The sequence below is a fragment of the Falco biarmicus genome, chromosome 7, assembly GCF_023638135.1.
Source record: "Falco biarmicus isolate bFalBia1 chromosome 7, bFalBia1.pri, whole genome shotgun sequence".
In the NCBI taxonomy this organism is placed as follows: domain Eukaryota; kingdom Metazoa; phylum Chordata; class Aves; order Falconiformes; family Falconidae; genus Falco; species Falco biarmicus.
The window spans coordinates 18328579-18351904 of record NC_079294.1 but is presented as its reverse complement, the minus strand read 5'-3'; the positions used below and the strand labels follow the sequence as shown (position 1 = coordinate 18351904).

At 35.0% G+C, this 23326-nt stretch overlaps 1 protein-coding gene across 1 annotated transcript in view; it reads left to right on the top strand.

The window, feature by feature from the left end:
* Nucleotides 1-23326, top strand: part of FMN1 (formin 1) — a 148181-nt gene that overhangs the window by 56847 nt on the left and 68008 nt on the right. The window contains exons 6-9 of the mRNA XM_056346672.1: nucleotides 7174-7261; nucleotides 17101-17162; nucleotides 17917-18005; nucleotides 22703-22832. Coding sequence (XP_056202647.1) covers nucleotides 7174-7261; nucleotides 17101-17162; nucleotides 17917-18005; nucleotides 22703-22832 — 369 coding nt within the window. The remainder of the gene's footprint in view (nucleotides 1-7173; nucleotides 7262-17100; nucleotides 17163-17916; nucleotides 18006-22702; nucleotides 22833-23326) is intronic.

Sequence of the window (23326 nt, the reverse complement as noted above, 5' to 3'; positions counted from 1 at the left end):
AACAAAAAGCTAGTACAGTTAACCACAAGGTTAATACAGTTAAGGATATTCAGCTATCTAAAAATAAGATGGGGTACAACTGGCTGACCTAGGTAATTGTTTAGCAGACAGGATATTGGGGTTATAACAACTCAGAAGAACATGAACTGACAAATTGTGGTACTACTAAAAAGGGAAAACAGAATTCTGATAGATCAATAGAAGTATTACTTGCAAGACAACCTACTCAACCATGTCACAGTTAAGAACTGCATCTAGATTTAGGCACTATAACCCGTCATTAAAAATCTTTACTAACTGCAAAGAGTCAAGAAGAGTGAGAATGATGAAAAGTGTAAAAGCAGTTTCTGAGAAAGAATTGAATTATTATGACTGTGTAGTCTAGGAAAGAGAAGGTTGATTGGGACACACAGTAAGTGTCAAGTGCATGCAGCTGCTGCAAATTAAAAATATGAAAAGCTTTCTAAGAGGAAGGATAACAAAGGAATCGAGAAAATTTTGTGTTGGAAAATTGTGTTTCTGTATTGGGAGATCTTTAAGAAAATTTGTTTTGTATAATACACATACAGTTGATGCTTCTTTGAAGTGCAGAAATGCTTTGGATGACATTTTGAGTACCTTTCCAACATGATGATTCTGTTACTTAAAAGGCATAAAGTCCACTTTCTGTCCGTTGTCCTATGGATGGAAACAGCTGGCTATCCCTTTTTTCCAGAGTGGAACCACTTTAATGATTCCCAAATGCGTTGCTTTCGTGCCTGTCATAAAATGGCTTATTAATTTACACTAGTTTCTGGAGGCTGTCATCCTGACGTGAGGATGAAATTAACAGAATTTAAAATGCGGTCATTGAGAAATAAGGTATCCTAACAGGTATGTGGGGGAAAAAAGGAAGGGAAGTTAACCTTCCAGCAACAATGGCAATACAACTTCTTAAAGGACTACATAGAGGGTGATTTTATTGATTTTTAGGCATATATTAACTTAGTTTGGAAAAATGTACTACATTCACTTGATAGTAATACAATGTAAAAATAATATAGTTTAAATGAAGGTCAGATGTACCTTTTTGGTACACTTATGTATTCTTGATGTTTGTTATGGTAGTGCTTATCTGGACTTAGAAACTGCAAAGTGTGTGGCTGCTCATGCTTCTTCAATCATGCACTCCTTTGGAAAATCTAGCAGCTTTGGAGGAATCTCTTCTTTTTTCCAACTCTACAACCTCTGAAATATTTTAGGAAACCCTTACTCATCTGCACTTATCTGCTCTGCATATGTGCAATCTTGTAAATAAAAGTTCTACAGTATTATGTAGCTAATGACATTTTTTGGATGTGTTATCTATGAAATGGGAAAAAGACTATTGCTTGTATCCTGACTTTCCCAGAAACTGTAGATGGGTAAGCAATGTACAGGAGTGGGATTTATTTCCTAGAATAGTCCTGAAGTAGTTTAATTGCAGCAGCGAAGTTGAAGTTACTGGAGAAAAATAAGTTTATTTGCACTTGAATATGAATCAAATTTCTCTCTGGTTTTGCTTGATTCAGTTTAATCTAAATACATAAGTTACTGGTATGATGCAGCTCTGCGATATATATTGGATCTAAATGTATTTACACCAGGTGAGGTGTTGTGGTCTTTAATTAAGCTTTTTCAAATGTACATAGTTGGTCCCACTTTCAAAATTACTTAGAAGTTACAGCTTCTTAAAATCGAGAAGTGAAGGGGCTAGATCCACCAGGTTATTTTAGTACATAATGTCAATTTAGGTATTGATTGTAATGGACATTTAGACTTTAAACGCCTTTGGAATATGACTCCTATTTTTAACTCCTACATTTGAAGTATCATTGATACGCTTGTGAACTGTTAATCTAGACTGTTTTCTTATGCTTAGATTTCAGTTGTAGCATTGTGGACATATGATTTCTGCAGCTACTGTATTATCCACTAACATTCACGTTAAAGCATTTCTTTATGAATGTATGATTTATGTAAAAAAAATTTTTGAAATCACAAATGGACTTCAACTAAAAAATGTTCAACTGTAAGTAGATTCAGTACCGTACCGTAAGGGCCATAGCTATTTATGAAAACAACAAAAATTGAAAACAATTAGCATATTAAAACTCTTAACTTTTTTTTCTGGAAAAAAAAACAACCACCAAACCAACCAACGAAACAAACAAACAAAAAAAAAACCCCAACAAAATAAACCCTCACCATTGGTTGTTTTTGAAAGAACTCGGCTTTGAATAGATTTGAATATAATTTGAAGGATCTAACATCTTTCTCAGACCCTGAAAGTCTTCCATAGAAGTTTTCATGTCAGATGAAGGACTGAAGTTTTACATGCAAACAGTTTTGCTTTCATTTATTCTAAACTGTTAACATTTCTTGTCTGTACATATTCATGCAGATTTTATAGCTGGTAGGCACACGTAATATGTTTTCAAGCCATAAGTTCTCCCTTTCCTGTTAAATTTCAAGAACGAAAATTGTTCTTTTAGTACCAAGTAGAAGAAAGGCAAAATTAGGACGTATATTTTGGAATGAAATCAAAAACATGATTCATTATGTATTAAGCTATGATACCCTGTAATCCTGAAAAAGTTTAGAAAAGAACATTCCTTTGCTGGGATTTATTCTGTGTGCATTCTGTAGCTTATTGCTGGACTTGCACATATTTTGAAGTTGCATTAGTTTTTCCAATATATTTGAGCACTTGTTAGTAACTTACCCTCAAAAACTCAAGAAATTTCTATACTTTTTCAAGAAACAGGATAGTTGAATGTTTGTGATGCCACTCTGTCTTCATCTTGGAAAAAAAAAAAGAGTAAATGTCAAGTAATTTGTGTCAGGTGTATGCTCCAAATGAAAGTCCATCAATCATTTTTGGCCCTTTAGTGCAATGATTATCATTTCAAAGACACAGGAGGACATTAAAGATAATGGCTTTTCTGTTGTCTATTATCTCTAACAGACTTCACATAATTATTAACATGTGTTCTCATTTAAGAAGAAGTGTCAATATTTTGAGTGAATGGCATTTTTTTAACTGAAAGGGATATGTCTGTCAGCAAGTTTTTTGTCCATCTAACTAAATGAGGAATTACAATTAATGAATTTTGTGTTTCCGCAAGAAGGGCAGATTTTGCAAAAAATGTTGGAAGCTTTGCAGGGTTGAAACACAATGACTGTCTTCAGCTGTCTGCATAAGATAATAAACAGTGTTCAAACTTGAGTAGAAGTAGTAAAATGCTAGTGCGTGTTCTTCCGAGGCACTCTCACTTTCTTTTTATTTTTTGTGCTGTACTAGGAAGAATGAATATGGCATTTGCTTGTTTATCACAAAGCTCTGCAGTCATGTAGGATTTGGAAATATCTATAAAGGGTAAATATTTTGTGGCTTTGTCTTGTTTTTAGAGTTTGGATAGGAATAAAGATATTAACATAAGTTTCTTACCTCCTGCTTTATCCTGAGTAGTTGCCATTTGCTTGTCCTTTAGCAAAAGGCTACAAATAGTGGGGTTTTTTTCATCCAATAGAATTACATGCCTCCTAAAATATTTTTTAAATATTAAAAAAATATCAGTCTATGGTTCATCCATGTTAAACAAAAAATAGTTCAACTTTTCTTTCCTTTGAGTAGAAATAGAAGAGATAATGTCTAGTGTTAAGCTTCTGAAATGTCATTGGTAACTTCTTGGGGTGTTTATGTGGAGTGGCTTCAGGGGCATCCACTACTGATGTCTTGTGCAGGATATTCTTCCTCTGTTTGAACAGGGTTTCAGCAGACTACTTATGGGTCCAGGCTGTCGACTTCACCATAAAAGTTAATGAGTGGGAATGGAGGGAAACACTGTGATATGCAGGACAGCTTTTTTAGCTTATGGTTTCTCTCAATAAATTTAAATATTATGGAAATAATCCATGCACCAGCAGGAGGAAGGATTTAGCTTTTAATCGCTAAAGTAAACTGAATCTGTTCAGATTTCAGCACCAGTAAGTGTCCTGGATGAAATGTAGACATTACAGTTAGACAAAACAGTGAAGTCTGTCATATAATATTTAGTGAAATATATTTCTGGCTACGTTAGAGAAACACCTTTTAATAGGAAGGGCAGAATAATTGATGGATGTACTCAAGATTCAGTATGTCTCCACTTTTAAATTGGATGATAAATATTTGAAAGATGTAGAAGGGGCACTTGTGTACAGCAAGTCAACTAACAACATTAAAAAATAGTCGGGGAACACCACATAGAGCAAATAAAGTTATGGATCAGTGAATTAAATGAATTGGCACCACCAGTCGCAGTTTTGTCAGTGAGCCAGGAGATGCTGCAATTACGATACGCTCACAGTCTGGAGGGGTGGCAGGCAGCTGGCCAGCCCTGGCAGCTGGCATAGCAATGTCAGCTGGCGGCACTGGGTTTTAGCTGCTTACCTGTCACTGCCAGCTACAAGCAAGTCTCAACACGCTGAGAGGCGATCAGCGATTTGTCTTTTAAAAGCATAGACTAAATAGTTCAGTGCAGTCTTTACAAACTTTCATTTTATTTGCCTTATGGTTTTTGTGACCTGGAAAAGTGCTGATTTTTTCGTGTCTCCTTTCATTCAACTCCTTTGGAATTCACACACATATTTAATTCCCTGACAGTGACTTCCCCAGAATAACCGTACTTTGGGGCAAAATATGTTCTCTGTTTTACTACTGATTATATGTTTTTGTTGCAAAATCTTTCAAGTTACACATTGGTTCTAAAAATCTACGACAAAAATCTTAGCATTACGACTTTGTTTTTGGAATAGTTTTATGCCCAATTTAAGCTATTCCATTGTCTTGTTGCTCTGTGTTTGCTCCCTAATGAATAAAATATTAGCCTTCAGTTACAGATTTCAGTTGGTTGAAGCTATTTCAGGTAGTCTGGGTCTAGTTTGATGCCTGGTAATTGTGACCATGTGTACATTTGTCTAGAATGCATGTGAACATACAGTTAGTTGGCCATTTTAAAACATGAATCTCTGTTTTAGCTGTTAAAATTATAGAGGGTCGTCTTTAATTTTTCTTTTCATTAATCTTTTAAGGAGGAAGTCTTGCTTAGCAATGGGAGCTAGTCTGGTCATATCTAGAGAATATATTAGCACTTAAAATTAGAATGATTTCAAATGTTATATTGTCTACAACGGCTATAGTCTGGAAAGGTTTTGCCTCAAACTAGGCATGTCTAATGGGGTTTATGACAACCTATGAATTTGCCCCTGAACAAGGTCAACTTGGAGGTCAGTGAATGCTATACAAATTGCATACTACTCAACCTGTAATTATCCCTGTAAGAAGTTAATGTGCTGCGGAGTTCAGCAAATTTCACGTAAAGCTTTAGAAATGACCAGGATAAACTGGGCAGTTATTTACATTTGCTCTAAAAAATCAAAGTCAACAGGATGTGATGCTTACAGAGTATTCATTTATAGTAACCTGGAGCCAAATCATCTTGTCTGCTTATGTAATCAGGAGATAAAGAGCCTGAATTCCTTCTCATTTAAAGAAACCACTTTCAGTAGTATTACTTTCTTACTTTTGAGCATACGTACTGTACATACAGGCTGAAAAAAACTCTCAGGATAGGTTTCATTTCCAATTTTGGCAGAAAATATGCAACATCTACTTTAACATAAGTTTATTAAATGCTGAGTCCCTACAACCGGGACATAAAATGTGTCAGATCTTTTTTGAAGGCAGCTTGTATTCCAACTTGTTCATCTATTGTCCATTTTCAGTACTCTACAAGTAACAACTAACTTTGCATTTTCAGGTGAAAATGTCACTATCATTTCTCCTTTTCGTGTATTTTTCAACTTCAAATATCCTTGATATATAGATGAATGACTAAGTAGTTGCATGGTTAAATATTCCTAAATCCCATAAAACTTAGGTAAGAAACATTTGTATGAGTTAGTATAAATTTTGTCAGGTAACTGTCTAGTTTGAGCATCTCTTACAGATGAGATTGAGAATATTACAGGGATAAGGAATAACAATTACTTGAAGTTTTTAATAGTATTAAAAATCCAAATAATAATATCACCCATTTAAACATTGTTCGGATACTAGGAATATAAATGTAGGGGAAATTTAGCTAGTAGTTTTAATTTTACATATGAGTTGGTATTAGTAATAGTATTTTTTCATCAACACTATGAAGTAAGCCAGCTGCTTGGATCTGAATATTTCTTATTTTGAAGAACTTATGTCTGTATTGCATTTTGAGATGTGCTGCTGTCATATCTTCCTTATGACATAGATCAAAATCACAAATACAAACAGTCCAAACATTGTGGGAAGTTTGGATTTGACATTTCTAACATCTGAACTACGCTTCTATAGTTGTGATTGCTTACTTTTAGTTACTTAATTTACTTATTTATCCACATCAATATCACTAGACTCAACCAGCCAGAACAGCTTCCCCAAGGTTTTCTTCCTTCCCCCTTTTTCTTATACCCCACCTCGACATGACATCTTAAAAGACTGCAGTCTGAATGTCAGTATATTTTACCAACAAGTGTCTGTTACCCAAAATGTGAACAAAATCCTCAAATCCTTGTGAAGTGTCAAGAGTGTGGGAGAAGCACATTCAGACAAGAGTGAAAGAATCCATTCAGTAGCCCCTAGTGTTCCAGAAGTAGCTTTGACAGGGCATAATAAGACTATTCTCCAGTTCCTCTTGGTAGGAATTGATACTTTGTCAAAAGAGACTTAAATGTGTTCACACTGAAATATAAACTAGCAGACAAACTAAGGGACTTGTGATGTCCTCAGAGTGCCCTAAATAGTTCTGCCCTGATCACCTTAAGGAGAAGGGAAGAAATGTATGTTGCAGAATATTTGATGTGCCTTTTTTTGCTTCTTAATAGCATCCTACAAGTAAGAGGTGATGTTCTTTATTAGACCTGGTGAGAATTCAAGCTGATATTTATCAGCTATTTGTTAAGGTGCAGAGCACAGAGATAAGATGAAGGTCTTAATACTGCATGTAGTTTATAAAAATGTTTGATGTTTAGAGAGACGCTGAATTCAATTCACTAATTAGCTTGTCATTAATGTGAATTAATCCCTTGTAGAGTGGTTATTTGATCTCAGATGATTGTGTATCATCTTTCTAGATTATCAAATTGTTGGATGGAAAACGGTCTCAAACTGTAGGAATTCTAATATCCAGTTTGCACCTGGAGATGAAGGACATTCAACAAGGTAAGTGTATCTTACACTTAATCAATCATATTTTCATGGATGTTTTCTCATAGCCCCCTTCAGCCTTCAGATAATGTCTTAGATTACAGAATGTGCCTTGAATATAGTCATCTTTAAGATGCCAGAAGAATCATTCTTCCACTATATTCCAGTATATGTAAAAGTTTCACCTAAATAATCAGAAATCAGTTTAGGTACAACTCCTTCTGTACTGTTTCAGTGTATTATCACTTTCAGTACAGTGTTTTCTCAAAACCGCTTCATATTCCTCCCCTACAGTTCCCTCCTTCTTTTTTTTTAAGCAAGTCCTCCACTGAAAAAAAATAAATGGAGAGCTTATATAGACATCTTTTGAGCTTGAAACATGCAGTCAGTATTTGTTGAATGTTTAAATTTTGCTTCATTAGCAGTATAAAAAGCACATCCCAAACTGATACAGCTACCACTTAGCAATCACAAAGATGATCACTGGATGGCATTTTTCAAAGCATAAGGCTACTCAGTGTATAAATTCCAGTACTGGTAGAAATTCTCTGAGTTTGCCAATACAACTGTAGAGAAATACAGATTTTTCTGGGGTAATTCAGATTCTGCTTATGTTCCGGATTTGAAAAGATATTGTTTAAGAATATTGTTTATTTCTTTTTCACATTAGAAAAAGGAAAATATTCACCATTTAAAACAACTGCTGGAAGAATTTAAGTTGATGTCTCCTTTTTGCTATTGTTTTCCATTCCATCACATGCAAATACTGGGTAGGGTGTTGAGATGCTGCTGGCATTGATTATTATTAATTTCAGAAGAGCCTTTGAGCATCTAGCACTTTAAAAGCACAAGGGCTTACACATGTCTCTTGGGATGGAGGGAACAACGAGAAGAGGGAATAACTTTGTGCCTGCCAGTATTGTGTGAAAGGTATCAGAATGAGATGGAAAAAACTGCTGTTACTAAAAGTCTGAATAATTTGCTGGCAGAAATTGCAGCAGCGTAGGATAGGATAGCAGCTGTGTTAAAAGAACTGGGTAGTATTCTTAAGTATCTTCAGAGACGTTTTCATGACTTCTTATTTTCCTTGCCATGATGTTCTACTAAAATAGAACATCTCTCTGTCTGTCTACCCATCTCTCTATCTATCAGTCATTTGCTGTACTTCTCTAGCTTTTGAAACCCTCTGGCCTGTTTATACCAAATTTAAGAGAAAAGAGTAAGTCAAACATTTAGGTATTTATACACTAGCATTTGAGCTTGAATGGGCTGTGCACTTTTGCATCAAATCTACCAGTTGTCCCTTTTGCAGGGTTTGCATTGCAGAGCAAGGCAGAGCAGTCTCAAAGTGCAGAAACATCCTTCAGAATTAAATGAGATGTGCTCTAGGAGTACGCCAGCAGTCTCCACCTATGGCAGGCTTTAAATTCCACAGGAACACATAAGAGAGAGTTAAAACTCCCTGAAACGTGTGTAGTGTGAACACTGGATCCTCAGTGCCAGCTGTTGCTGTCCACAAGTCCATTTTTAAAGACTACACTATTTGCAGTTGTAGACAAAGCTAATGTAGTCCTACAAATTTAATGAAAATTTAAGGGTTGGTAGAAGAGAGACACCAAAACAAGTGGTGTCACTGAAGGGAAGTTTATAACTCATCACCCTCTCTATTCTGAGGTAGCAAATAGTTGGCCTGTCACCACATGCGTTGCTCAAGGCAGCAGTGGGGTGTGCTGCCTCTTGCTTATGGAAACAGCTAGGAGATACCAATGGGATTTAGGAATACTGTTAGTGGAACTTTTAAAAAAAAATATATTAACAAAGCAGGATGAGTGACTGTAATCAAGGTCTATGTGCAAAGGCTATCTAGGGGAGGGGAAAAAAAACAGTTCATCAGATTCGGAGAAAACTTCTGTAGAGAGGACCTTTAGTAATACATACTACAATGAAGATACAAGTAGAATTATGCTTGTTTCTCTTCTAGTGTGTGTTTATCCCCTAGTATTTTGTTTAATTGAAACCTGTGTGCAGTCCTGCCTATCAGCAGGCAAATTCTTTGAAGACTGCTGTAGTCAACATACTAGATGAAAAGAGACCATAATAGGCTAAGTAGCTCATGACAACACCTAATCAAAAGCGCATAGGATCATTGGGTGATGAATGTCAAAAGTTCTTCTTTTTACACAGTGAAGTTACAAAGTTACCTGTAAGAAACATGAAAATTAAGCACTCATCCATTTTTCAAGCCAATTTCCATTGCATAATTCAGTATGTAAAAGACAGGGAAGAGAAAAGTTAACAGTCTTTGGAGCTTGCAACAGAGAATGAAGAAACTTGAAGCAAAATAAAGTTGAAATAATAAAAAAAAAGGCTATCTAATTTTATTTCAAGTTTTTCTGGCCAGGCTTGTTGAAAAGCAATGTACAAATGAATTCACTGTCTATGTATAGCGTACTGGTTACTCTGCCATAAGTAGCAGTTATGGAAATATATATAAACAAAAACTGTCCTCAGATGAACTTCCCTATGCATCCAAATGCATGCAAAATTGTAAAGAAGACAAAGCAAGAGTTATCACAAGAAAAAATAAATCATCCTTCAAAATACTATGAGATTTCTGCATCTATAGGATTACTTTCTCAAAATAAAGAGCTTCATAACATATTCTGTAGATAGCTCAGCAGTGCAAAACAAGCAAGTGACCATATCTGGCACCCAGATGTTTCAGTTTACATTTGATAATGAGTCAGCTGCCACACTTCAGGAAGGGAATCTCCCACACATGTTTGTTTGAGAGAATGAAGTTCATCCTTCACAGATAAGTTTAAATTCTTGTTATATCTGAGTACAGTCTAGGAAGAAGACAATGTAAAATTGAATAATTATTTTGGCTAATGTTGGCAGAGGGAGAGTTAACGTTGTCATGCTGCACCTGTCCTAAGAGTCAGATTTGTGATAGGTGAGCGAGGAGGAAATCCTTGGTGCTGTAATGTTCTGAGAACACTAACAAGTTTTATGGTGAATCTGGTACTGAAGAGAGTATTATAGTTTCTGATTAGACCACTATTAATAATACTCACTTCCTAAGCAGAAGAAGCAGCCAGAAAACCTGTCACAGTGTGTTATATAGGATCTTTATTTATATTTAAAAATCAAATAGCAATAATCAAATTGTACATAGGTTTGAGATTATGTTCAAAGCTGCCTCTCTGCATTTTTTTAAAGCCTTTATAAAGTAGAGATGAGGAATAGTGGAGATCAGCTGTTAGGTAAGGAACATGCTTTAACACTACACACTTAGAGAAGTAATCTCCATTTCTTCTCAGCGCACTTCTGTCTTACTTTTCCTATCATTTCTCAGCTGAAATATTACAGCTCCAGAGAAAAACTTGTGGCTCAAGACTACTTGTGTGGCTTTGCTGTTGAAATATTACAACTCTCCACAATGAGGTGTATCAGTTCTGTTTCTAGTGGGAAATGCTGATTATAACTATATGTGAAGACCCTCTGTGGGCAGTGGTCCCAGCTTTTTACAGGGCTACATTCCAGTCACTCAGGCAGCTCCCAATATAGTAGCTAGCAATAACAGTATACTGGAAAACACATAGTAATACTCTTTCCTGCACCATATGTCTTCCGTGCTGGCTTCCCATGAGCTACAGAGATCTTTGTTCCAGAGTAAACTGGCAAAACTATGGGGCAGCCCAGATGAAATACAGAAAAAGCGATGTAGATAAAATGTAGGTGCCTGTGCCCAAAAAAGTGAGTCTTCCAAATCCTTCCCTACCTCCATAGTATGTGCATTTTCTCACTTAAAATTGTGGGGCATCAGATGCTCTGCTGCTGAAACAGTTCACTGTATTAATACCCCAGTTTCCATCAGGACGTATTAACTAGATGGTCCCACATGCTGATGGGTCCCAGTCTATGAGGCATGGTAGATCACACTAGCTGCACACTGTATAGCTTATTGCCCTCTTTATGTCAATAAAGTACCGTATTACTCCATGCAGAACAGCTGCAGGCTTTTCTAGTACATTTACCCTGGCAAGAGTTTTAATGCTGTAACGCTGCAATGCTGACAGAGCTTAGCCTATATGGCAAAGGGGAGAATTTAATGCTGATCCTTGGCATTGAGACTATTTCTAATGCTAATTTGGTGGTTTTTTTCTTTCCTAGATTTTAAGCAATTAAATATAATGTCTGAGACTCCATTTATTAAATCAGAGTAGCACTGGCCAACCCGTAATAGCACATACGGGGACCTGGTATGTTATGCATTTTGAACATTCTTGTGTTCACCAACAATGTAAATTATCTATGCAGAGGCACATTAAGCTTTGAAAATATTAGAGAAATGTATTTGATCACACTTAGACGGGGCTGAGTTAGAACGGATTTTGTTAAAAAGCCTAGGTCATGCTATCTGCTTTTGTAGATTCGCCATCATTACTGGGGAGTTCTTTTGGTTGTTCCTCAAATGTGGAATATATTTTTATTATAATGTCACAATAATGATATTCTGATGGTGAGCAACGCAAATAACTATCATGCCACTCTGCATCAATTTTTTTGCATGACATTGTAGGAGCAGACCAACCAACTTTCTAGAAAGAACACAGTTATACTATTGTACGATGTCAGTCAACCAGTTGGAAAGTGCTTGCCCAGTCTTCTCCAACTTTGTGATATACCCTCCATTATCAGCACCTTGGAGTAAATGGAAAAATGTGAACAGCAGGTCAACTCACCCCAGACTGATGATCAGTCCAATAATCATTCTAATTCTGTATTATGTTTCTAATCATCCTGGGATTTCTGTGTGGTCTTCCTCTAATGAGAGGCCATAGAAGTTCTATAAATAGGTTGCATTCTCTTAGTGCAGGTTGTGGTTTATGGCACATCTAAACTTTAGAGAACATATCGTTGTTAACCAGGCACTTTTCCTTAGCATCTGACAGATTAAGTTTTATATGTAGAAGGCAAACTCTTCTAAAGCAACTCTAAGCTGCAGACCTTAGTGTGCTCAGAATTTCTGAATCCCAGTTTGGGTTTTAACCATATCATGCAGCACAAATAGTTTCACAGTTCCTTTCTCTGTTATAATTTGGAAATACTTCTGGATAAAGATAGATGCTTTGGAATATTTCTTACTTGCACTCTGTGAAAAGATGTTTATTGGGGTTTCAACTAAACTATTTTGCAGGATATATGTGTATATCATAAAGGTTTAAAAACTGTCATTCCAAAGCTGTGTGACTTTTCCACCTACACAGACTATTACATGTATGCATTCTATATATACTGTATGCTATGCATGAATTGTAGAGATAGCTGCATACCCATCTCAGAAGTTGGGAAACAATTTTCTTAAAAAAAATACTTTCTTTGTTCTGGAAAATTCACAACATATGTTTTTATGAATCTGTCTTGGGCATCCAGCCTGATGTGGGTAGGTTAACATTAGTGCCAGAGTCTTTTGCTCATGACTTCTTGCAGGAGTTGAGCGAGCTTAGTCTTCTAAACATACATTTTGCCTGTGGTGCTTATTTGTAATGTATTTTTTAATGGTTTTTATGTTGTGTGATAGTTAAATACTGGAGAAAACCTTTAAATAAGTTTACGTATCAATTTGTCAGAAGTAAACCAGAGTGATTTGGATAATTTAGGCAGTTTTGTCAAGTAGGGATTTGTATTTAACAATTGCTTCTAATTGACTAGATCGGTCACAATTTAATTTAAACTTCCGAGTGACGGGCTTCATGTTCCCATGAAATCAAGCCTTACTCAGCAGAATGTACTACATAAAACAATGAAGTACTTCCAGGTCAAATAAATGTACCTTTGGCAAGCTCTTTTTATTTAAATAACAAATTTCTGTTTTATCATTAGGGAGCAGTTAAGGTGATTTCTTCATATTTCATAGTTTAATTGTCACATTAAGTGGTTTGATACGCTGAGTATATGTAAGCTCTGTCAGCAGGACTTAAATCCTGATTTAACCAAAATGTGTTTAGTAGGAGGGAGGCTGTATATCAGTCAGCCTTAAGACTGTTGGTATTTAAGCTGGTCAAGACAAGAGAAGTATCTTTTTCGTATTTAACATCTAAGTTCTATAGTCATATGTAGACTGCACACAGTATGCTTTAAATTCTCAGCTTTTCTTTGGGTTGTTTGGGGTTTTTTTTGAAGTGATAAAACAGAATATGTGAAAAATCTGTGCAGTAGGGAATCTGTTTTTTACAGTTAGATTAATTTTTAAAAAGTGAGTCTGTTAAAAACCTTTGGTACAAGTTTATATTCCAAGAAATCCCCTTACTATGTGAAATGTAGTTGGCAAGTATTTTTATGTGTGCCTGTTAGTTTGAATGCATGATGCTGATCTGTTTTTTGTCCTAGCTGACGGTTATTATATCCTAATGGGTGCAACCCTGCACTAATGATCCTTGTGTATATAAATTCTTCTTGTTGTGAGCAGACACCATAGGCCACATAAAAATGTTTGCCTCAATTTCCCTGCAAAAAAGGATCTCAGAAACCAGACTTGGCCAAGTAACAGATTTTTTTAAAGGTAGAGGAACCCAATAAAATTACCAGCTTTTCACAGCATGAGTCTACTTCCTTTCGACATATTGTGAGGTGTAGGTGAAATATTCTAACTGAACTGACAGTGTAAGGAAGACAGCTAACCAGAAAGCAAGATAAAAGTAAAAACCACCAATGATGATTGATATTGTAATAGCTATTAATTGTTTTGGAGCCTCTTTTGTAGATTTATGATACTTCACCATTATTACTTACACTTATGTGAGTCTTAATATAGTAAGATTTAATGCAGTAAAGTGTCATGGTTAGATTCACTGTATCAGGAAGAGCATTTTGAAAAACATGTAGATTCACTGTATCAGGAAGAGCATTTTGAAAAACATGCCAAGGTTTTATTCATTTTAATAACATTAATATACATACATTTAAAACTGGAGTTTGTTTTTCACAGAAAAATTAAGAAGCTTTAGTTCTTTGTAACTCTTAAGTGAAAAGGAAAATAATTAGTTTCTTTGATCTAGTGTAATGGGTTTTTTCAGCTGCCCCAATTCCATTTACACAACATACTGTGAAGGTATTGCACATGCTGTATTTTAAGAATATGAAGAATACTAAGACACCTGTGAATTTGGCGATTTCTTCCAGCTTTTCAAAATCAATGCTTCTTTTTTTCATGAAATGGACCGATCTTCATATTTTTACATGTTTGGGGTTTTTGTCTTCTGTACCAAATGTGTATGGCATTAAGTTTTATCAGTTTGAATCAAAAAAAGATATAAGGGCAAAGATAAATATATTAAATTACATGTAAAAGAGCCTGTGTGGATTTTGGCCGTACTTCTGGCTTTTTCAGAGTGTGTCTCTACATCCTAAGATGTCCAGCTATCATTGAATTGAGTAGTATGGCTGGATTTTTAACTGCAGCCTGTCTGCATGGACATTGCCAATGACAGCAGGACAGGTTGTATAACAACTAAATCAGAAAATATTTTCTTGGTACTTTTATACAATCACGTACTTGTCCGAAAGAGAAACTAATCCATGTTAATGTCTTCTAACACTGGTTATTATTTATTCTCTTAAAAATGTGTTCATTTATCAGATTGTATTTTATTAGTTTAAACTCGATTTTTTTTTCCTTTATCGTGTCACTTCAAAACAATGCTGACTACTTAGAGCTGGTGTTGAGTACAGAAACATGGATAAGGAAATAAAGCATTAAAATCCACTTTGTGATTTTGGAGCAGGTTTTGTGACGAATCTCTGCCTGATAATTAGTTAGATGTACAAATCTTGATATTCTTATTAAAGTGTTCTTTTTTGCAAACTGTTTCCTCTCATTGTAATAGTTCTGTATCTTTAAAAATGTACAATTATTTACATGTTTTACATTTCTATTACAACTTCAAATTACCTCAAATAAGTTGCTTTTCTAGACAACTCTGAAAAAAGATTTCTCCTTCTAAGCAGATTTTGGAATATTTCAAAATAGGATGAAAATGAAACCACAAAAGGAAGCTTTTTACCTCAATATGCATACTTTAAAATCTTAACAGTTATATCTATTGGACTGTAAAACCAATTTTCCAAAAGATTTTCCAATCTCTTAGGTTCTTTTGAAATTTCATTGCGTAATACAGACTATAATGCAACTCATGGAACCATCTTGTAAGATCCACCAGATGATCTCATAGGTTCCATCCCTGATGATTTTTCCTTAAACAAAGATTTTTTTCAAGCTCTGTTGTTGGGGCTTTATATTTGGTTACACTCTTGAGCTTTTTATTTTTGTCCTACTGTAAAGATTAATAGTTGGAGAAACTGCCTTTTTTCACTGATACTGTCTTCTTCTGTATAATTCTTTACTTCTAACCAAGGTAATGTCAACAGATGGAATCATAATTGACAGGAAAAATGTTAAAGCTTTCTAGATGTCATTGGACCTTTTAATAAAATTAATTAGCTTGCCACAGAGAAAATTTACTAGCCTGCTGGTTAGTTTCACAATGTAAAATCATGGGGTAGGTGGAAGAGCAGGCGAAAGCTTATTACTTTTAAATAATTATTTAAAGATGTGTACCTTGCCCCTTTCAAACATGGATTGAAAATGCAGCAAGAGCTTTTACAATCTTCTAAATTCACAAGCAGTCAAGTTTCCTTTGAAGAAATATAATACAGTTGAAATCAAAAGTTATCAGGTATGAAGTAATGATGAGTCACTGATTATGTGGAAAATTGGTACAGACCTTAAGCTTGATTCTTTTGGGTTTAATGTTCCCAGTAACATTTTTGGGTTTAATGTTCCCAGTAACATTTAAACAGAAGTCAAGATTTCAGAAATTGTGCTCAGTCCTATTATGAATCTTGATGAAAAAGTAGTTTCAGAAAAATTAGGCATCCAAAGTTATTTATATTCCATTGTGCATCTCAGCTTATTGGAATTTAACGTTAGAGAGCAATTAGAGCGGGCTGTGGACCAATCCTATTTAGTTTTCAAAAGAAAAATACATTGCCTAAATTGTAATTGTAATTGCCTAAATTTTAACAGATTTGCAAATGTTGGAAACACCTAATGCCATATATTCCATATGTAGTAACATTTGGAACTAAGGTAGGAAACATTTTGAGACTTTTCATTTTTGGTAATGAGGCATAATTAATCATTGAAGAGTATACTTTAGGCGTCTCTGTGTGACGTTAAAAGTATTTACCTGGAAATTGTCATGTGAGTAGTCTTCTAGTGGATAAAGATAACTCAAACGTGAGTGCTCTGTGAAAATACCTTAAAAATCTATAGCACAGTCTTTTGTGCTTGCAAATTTGCAACTTGCAAATCTTACAAGTGTGTCTATCTGTCTACTTCCCAAGATTGCTAGCCCCAAGACAAGCAGATCTCCCTGATCTCCCATGCACATAGGGAGACCTGAACACCCTAGCTCTGAATTCCTTCCTATCCAGCCTTATGAACTACCATGAAATCTGTGCTGCTCATTGCCTTTTATCAATTGTCACATTCTCCTGCCTGGCCAGCTACGCAATCAGCTGGGTACCTGGCAGGTCATAGCTTTGTCTGCTGAATATAGTGAAGGGGAAAAGTAAAGCTCTGTTCTTCTGCATTTATAGTAAATTCTTGTGTGAGTGCTGTGACTTGAAGTCAGAACAAAAATAAGATGCTGACAATAAGAAAATACTAACTGTGTACAAATATGTTCTTTAGCTAGGTCAGCTCTCTTTAGTACATTTCTCAGGAAACAGAATTGAATTCTCAAGTATGTTTTTTAGCATCTAATTTGTGATTGTATTCTATACAGCTATCCTGTGTGTTGATGACTCCGTAGTAGATCTGGAGACACTGGAAGCACTATATGAAAACGTAAGTAGGCTGGGGCAAAGCTGTAGTTAATCACTGTAGTATTTCAGACACAGAATAAGTGAAGTTTTATTTTCTGTTGTCATTTTATACAAGAGACATTATATAGAAAAAGTCTTTAGGGAATGTAAATATAATAAAACAGGTAACAAAAAAATATCTTCTGACATGCTTATTTCTCTTACTGGCTTAAATGTCAGAAATTATAAATCAGTGGAGTGCCTTTGGAATCAGCTTAAAGTGTAACAAAAAGCATAACATCTAGCAGTGTTCTCTCCTGAACTACCTAAAAAATACTGTCCTTACTTAAGGCCTGGTTTGTGCTAACATGCTGAATTTTTCTCATTAAAGTTGTATGTGGCTGAAACAGTTAAGTAAGGCTAGTGCTTTGCTGTCATTACCCAAATTGTTCTGCAGCCTAAGTATGTAGCATTCATGAACTGTGTAACTCTGAAGTTGCATGAAAGAATACATTTACACTTGGCTGTAGAGATATCAGAGCTACCTCTCGGACCTAAACTGTGAAGGATCCTATATCAAGTTTTGCAGTGCTGTGTTCTACAAGGATGCTCTGCTTTGTGGCCATTGGCAGTAAATCGCACTGCAAGGTACTGAAGAAATTTATCCTGGATTTTTAAGCCTTAGTCTTTTGCATAGTCTAAATGTTTCTCAATAAAAAATATAATTGTTACTTGCAGACAAACAGGTAAATTTGTAATTTATTAATTTGTTATTAATTACTTCATAATTCACTTAGAGAGCACAACAGGATGAACTGGAGAAAATCAAGCAATATTATCAGACTTCAAAAGAAGAGGAACTGAAGCTTCTGGATAAACCAGAACAGTAAGATTATGTTTTTGTAATATTTTATCATTATATGGTATGGTCCTTTGCTGATATATTAAAGGTATCTTGAGACATAATTTTTGGTAGCTAATTTTTAGAGTTTCTGTGTATTTCAAGGGATGATGTAGTTTGCCTTTATCACATAACTTTTTTCAGACATGACAGATTTTACTGCATCAACTTGGACCACCAGAACTGGTAAAATACATAGCCTTGAATCAATAAAAATTTCTGTTTCCATTCTCACATTTGTAAAACACTTACCCTTCCCTTGGAGCTTTTAGGGCTAAATTAATGTGACATAAAGCAGGGCCAGACTGATTTTGGTTGTTGATTATTTGAAAGAGCTGCACAGAGGCTTTTGGTGAGTCCTGTGACCTGCACACTCTGGTCATGCTGTTTGAAGCCCTACAAGGCTGATTCCACAGTTCATATCCTGCAACTGTTGTGGGCAGTGACAAATATAAGGATTAAAAAGTGTTGCTCCTTCTGCTGCAGAAGAACCTTAGACCAATGTGAAAATCACAAGATCAGATTTCTTAGTCTGATCCTGAAATTCTGAAATTCATTTTAGTGTATACATTTGATTTCAGATTTTAGCCTACCAGTGGTGTTTGTCTTATGCTACTTTTCCCTTTGTACTTCCATCCTCTTCTAATCATAGCATAGTTTCCTGCCCTGAGGCCTCTCTGCCATCTTGCTTCCTTTTCAGTCTTCTCTATTTTTGTTTTTTTTCTGCTCTCTTTCACGTAAGAAAGGGTATGGTGAGGGAGAGCTGAAACACCAGAGATAATATGTAATTGATTGATGTCAGAAGTATTAAATTTTTCTTGCCTTTTTTTTTCCATTAAAATGTTATTGGTGAAGGGCAGAATTATTTTTTTTCTCTTTCTTCTAACACAAGGCAGCAAAATACTCATTTCTGACTGTCCACTGGGGAATAGGTTAGTGTTGGGAGATGAGACTATCATGCTTGTTCTTGATTAAGAGTGGCTATCATTCTTCAATAAGATTAAGAAGACAAATATCTGTAAAGTGTATATACTAGTCTGTTCTTGCATCCCATATCCATGGCTTTCATTGCATTGGCTTGGGGCATAAGAATACATTGTGAGTAGTTGATGTTTTCCAGAGCTTGAATCTTTGGCAATCTGCTTGCTGTATGTCTGAGTGAAATAAATATTAATGTGTTTTGTGTTCTGGGGAATATGAATCTTGTAGAGCCACTGGAGTTATGAAAGGTTGTCTGTTTTTGTAAATTATAATGGAGAGAGGTTGATCTAAATTAAACACGAAGTTGGATTCATGCTATCATTGTTCCATAATTATAAGTAAAGAACTGTGAATTAAGCAGTCACGCCTGATCATTCAGAGTGGAATAGTAGTGGCAAAGGCATAAGCTACTTTTTATCAATTATTACTCTTTGTGTTCTCTCTGCAAGTCTTAATCATCCTAATTTTTCCCTATTATTAAACTATATAGGTTAAGAAAACTAGCTTTTTAAAATGTTGCCTCTAGGGGGAAACAATTTGCTGATGATGCAGTTATGTAAATTTTATGGGACCTTCAAAATAACATACTTACTGAAAACTCAGTAGATCAGGTGCTGCTGGTTTTGTTGTCTGTCAGCCTCTAAGTCAACCTGAATGCAGAACTGGAGATTTGCTGGTACTGTACCATGCATATTAATTCCATAAAAGGTTAAAGACAGAAAAGTACTAAATTTGTATGTGCAAATGAAAGTATTTGTTACAGGGCATAAGCCTTATGTATTTTCTTCAGTGGAGATCAGAACAAAAGTGCAAACCAAACCATTTATCAAGTGGTTGCAGATACTAGCAGTAGGCATTCATATAATGAAATCACTGGCATGAATTCACTAAAGTCTAAAGGAAACCTTTGCCATCTTTAAAACCTTTAAAACCTTTTAAAACTTTTGCCAGACAAATAGAAGGCTTTAAGTGGTATCACTGATGCTCTCCTGCACATGTGATTTTGATTTAGCATGTTAAATTTGCTATTGCTGGCACAAACTGTAAGTATGACACCAACATGACAGTACTCCCCTAAATTATGCTTCATGATAATAGGTGTTAAAATGCTAATATTAATTAACATGATAAGGATTTATATGCACAATTGGCCACAATTTGGGGCTTTGCTAGCAGGATACAGGTGCTTTAGCTGGTCTCCAAGAAGACCCTTTTAGCTGGAATATAATCTCTGTGAAGCCCTCTCTACTGTGAAAGAAATACTAACGAAGGAAATAGTAGCAAAATATGGTACCGAGCCTTCCTGGTTTGTATGTAGTTTGAATTCAGGAAGTAGTAAGCTATTGATAATTGCTGTCCAAGTAATGCCATTTGCTTTTCTTTGAAGACTGCTTTCCTTTGACTCCAACTTAAATCTTGCTGGTTTACTCAGAAGGTTGCAGGATTGGATACACCTTTTTCCGCAAAAAATTATTTCTAAATTTTATATTCCTCAAGTGTGGATAGAGGTGAAATGTTAAATAGTTAAATAGAACCAGCCTTCTTTGCCTATCTTCTAGAAGAATGTTCTGTTACGCTAACATGGTGATATGCCTTGAAAGTACTTTCAAGCCCTTTACTACAAAATTCTGGTATGATAAAGGAGTTCTCAAGTAAAAGCATTTTTTTTATTTACAGTTTCTGCAGGAGAGAAGTAAAATGGACCTCACAGAGATGAAATTTTCTATGTTTACTTTAGGCCATAAGAAGTGTAGTAGTGAGAAACCCATCAAAAAGCTATGTCACAGTCATGTCATTATTACTTTAAGTCAAAATCATACTTTTCTCAGACTAAAATTGCAAAAATGATGGAAGTAGGAATATTCTGTTGTCTGCATAAGTTTTGTCCACTTCAATTGGTGGTTTATCTTTGATAGCTACAGATTCATGTCATGACATTGTGTTTAGTAACTACATTTGTAGTCACTAAGAATCCTTTTTGTGACAGATTTCAGTTATAAATGTTCTGTCTACATTGAATACTTTGAATTAAAAAATTTGGAGAGACATTTTCTTTTTATGCTGATGCTTTTTTAACTCTCGCACAATTATACTGTATTACAATGACCAGCAGTGTAGGAGATAGTTCCCTTCTCAGAGAGCAAGAATATGTATTATTTGACTTTGTAAATTTAAACTTTTAAAACACATGTATGTTAGAACTGTAGTGAAGCGGTTTGGGATTTTCTTTCTTTTGTTTCTCTCACACAAAGTGCAAAGTATCCTCTTTTTTTCCTGGCAATACCATTCATTCCCAATAGGAAGCATTTTTATTAATACCAGCTTGGCATTTCTTTTTTTCCCACTGCTTAAGTGTAAGAGCCAAACTGGGCCTTCCCAATCTTTCTCTCACAATAAGTTTTTTTCATCAGGAAAGAAAGCAAAAGAAGGAAAAAAATGATATTCCAATTAAAATGTAGTATTTCACACCAGCCACAGGTGGATTTAGCTGATTTTTTAGACAGTCACTACGTATTCAGCAAAGCATTGCATGCATGAGAAATTTATAAAGCTAATTTGAAGATGCTGAAATTTATTATGAAAAAAATAATTTGGATAAATCCGATGTATTGGCATTAAATAATTAAAATAAATTTAATAAGAATTCCAGCTAATAATGGTTCACAGAATTTCCCATAATTCAGTGAGGTAGAAATATCTTTATGGTGTTGCGTTAAGGGGGCTCTAAGGAATCTGTAGACAGGAGATTAGAAGAAGAATGTTTCTGAGTGATATTGGAGCAGAAGACAGCTTGTTTCTGGTTTTTAAGAAAGCATTTGTATCACTGAAATCCTAGACTCAAAATGCACAAAGCAAATTATGCAAACCCTGTTATTAGAAGAAATGTAAAAGCTTCTTGTATTATTCAGCCAAGCTCTTAAATTTTAAATTGAAGAAAAGCGAGGAATTACTCATGCCTTTGGGATGCTTTCATTTTGTGATATCCAAACTGGAGTTGTTGAATATGCTTCTATTTATTTTTATTTACCAAAGAGTTAAAGGAAGAAAGCTTTAATAGACTCATGAGGGAAGTGTATATACAAGGGCAGATAAAGAATTAGTAACTTTGCTGACCAGTGACTGAAGAGGGATATAATCTGCAAGTATTTTAGAACTAAATACATGGCTAGGTGCATTACCATAAACCATGCTGCTGTATAATTGGAAGTGTGATGCAAATTAGTAAAAGAAAACTGAGGCTAAACATCAGAAGAAATTTCTTGACAGACGTTTTATATTATGAAATAACCCTGTAGGAATATGTTGAGTTCTGTATTGCAGGGCACATTTTTAAGGGAAGCAAAAACACATGAGTGAAAACAGTAAATAGATAGTGTTTCTCTAGCTCTTGCCATTTCTTTTTCTTGCTTTTTTTTTTTTAACCTATGGTCTAGGTTTATGATTCTTCTGTTTACTAGTATGCAGCTGTGATAGGGGGTTAATGGATTAATGTGATACCGATTAATGCCTTGCCTTTTTCTTGATACCAATACGATTTCTTAACACATTGAAAATAAAGAATATAACAATTATAGATTCTGTCAGATTTGATTAGAATAGGAAAGACTGCATGTATATTTCATGATACTACAGCTTTGATCCATTACGTATCCCACAGGTAAGAAATACAAAGATTCATTAATACTCTTTATTTTCCTCAGATTTTTATATGAGTTATCTCAGATCCCAAACTTCACAGAACGAGCTCAGTGTATTATCTTCCAGTCAGTTTTTTCTGAAGGGATAACATCAGTGCACCGGAAAGTTGACATCATAACTCGTGTTTCCAAGGTAAGTGATAATGAAAGCTAAATAAAAACATAAATTTATTTTAGAGTATTCATGCTTCTTTCTTTTGTGGGTTTTTTTTTGTTTGTTTTTGGTTTTTTGTTTGTTTGTTTTTTAACCATAAGTGATGAAAGATAAGCCTGGTTATTGGCTTTTCAAGAAAATAAATATATTTATTTTTTTAGCTGCTTTTTAAGAACGAAAAGAGGACGAAAGAGGGAAGGCGAGTTGTGCATCATGGCCTATGCTCTACATAGAAAATGTATTTTTATTTGAATGGCAGATTTTTATTACTTTGCACAGTAAGTAGAGTAATAATCTCCATAAAATAGAAATATCAGAGTAGCTTAGTACAGGGCCTTGCAAACTTACTTTTTTTGGCATATCATTGTTCATGCCATCAGCAATAGATGCCTATCATGTTCATTAACTTATTACTTTCCTCTGGTATCTATACTAATACAGCAGATTTTTTAGTACCTGACAAAGCTTTACCT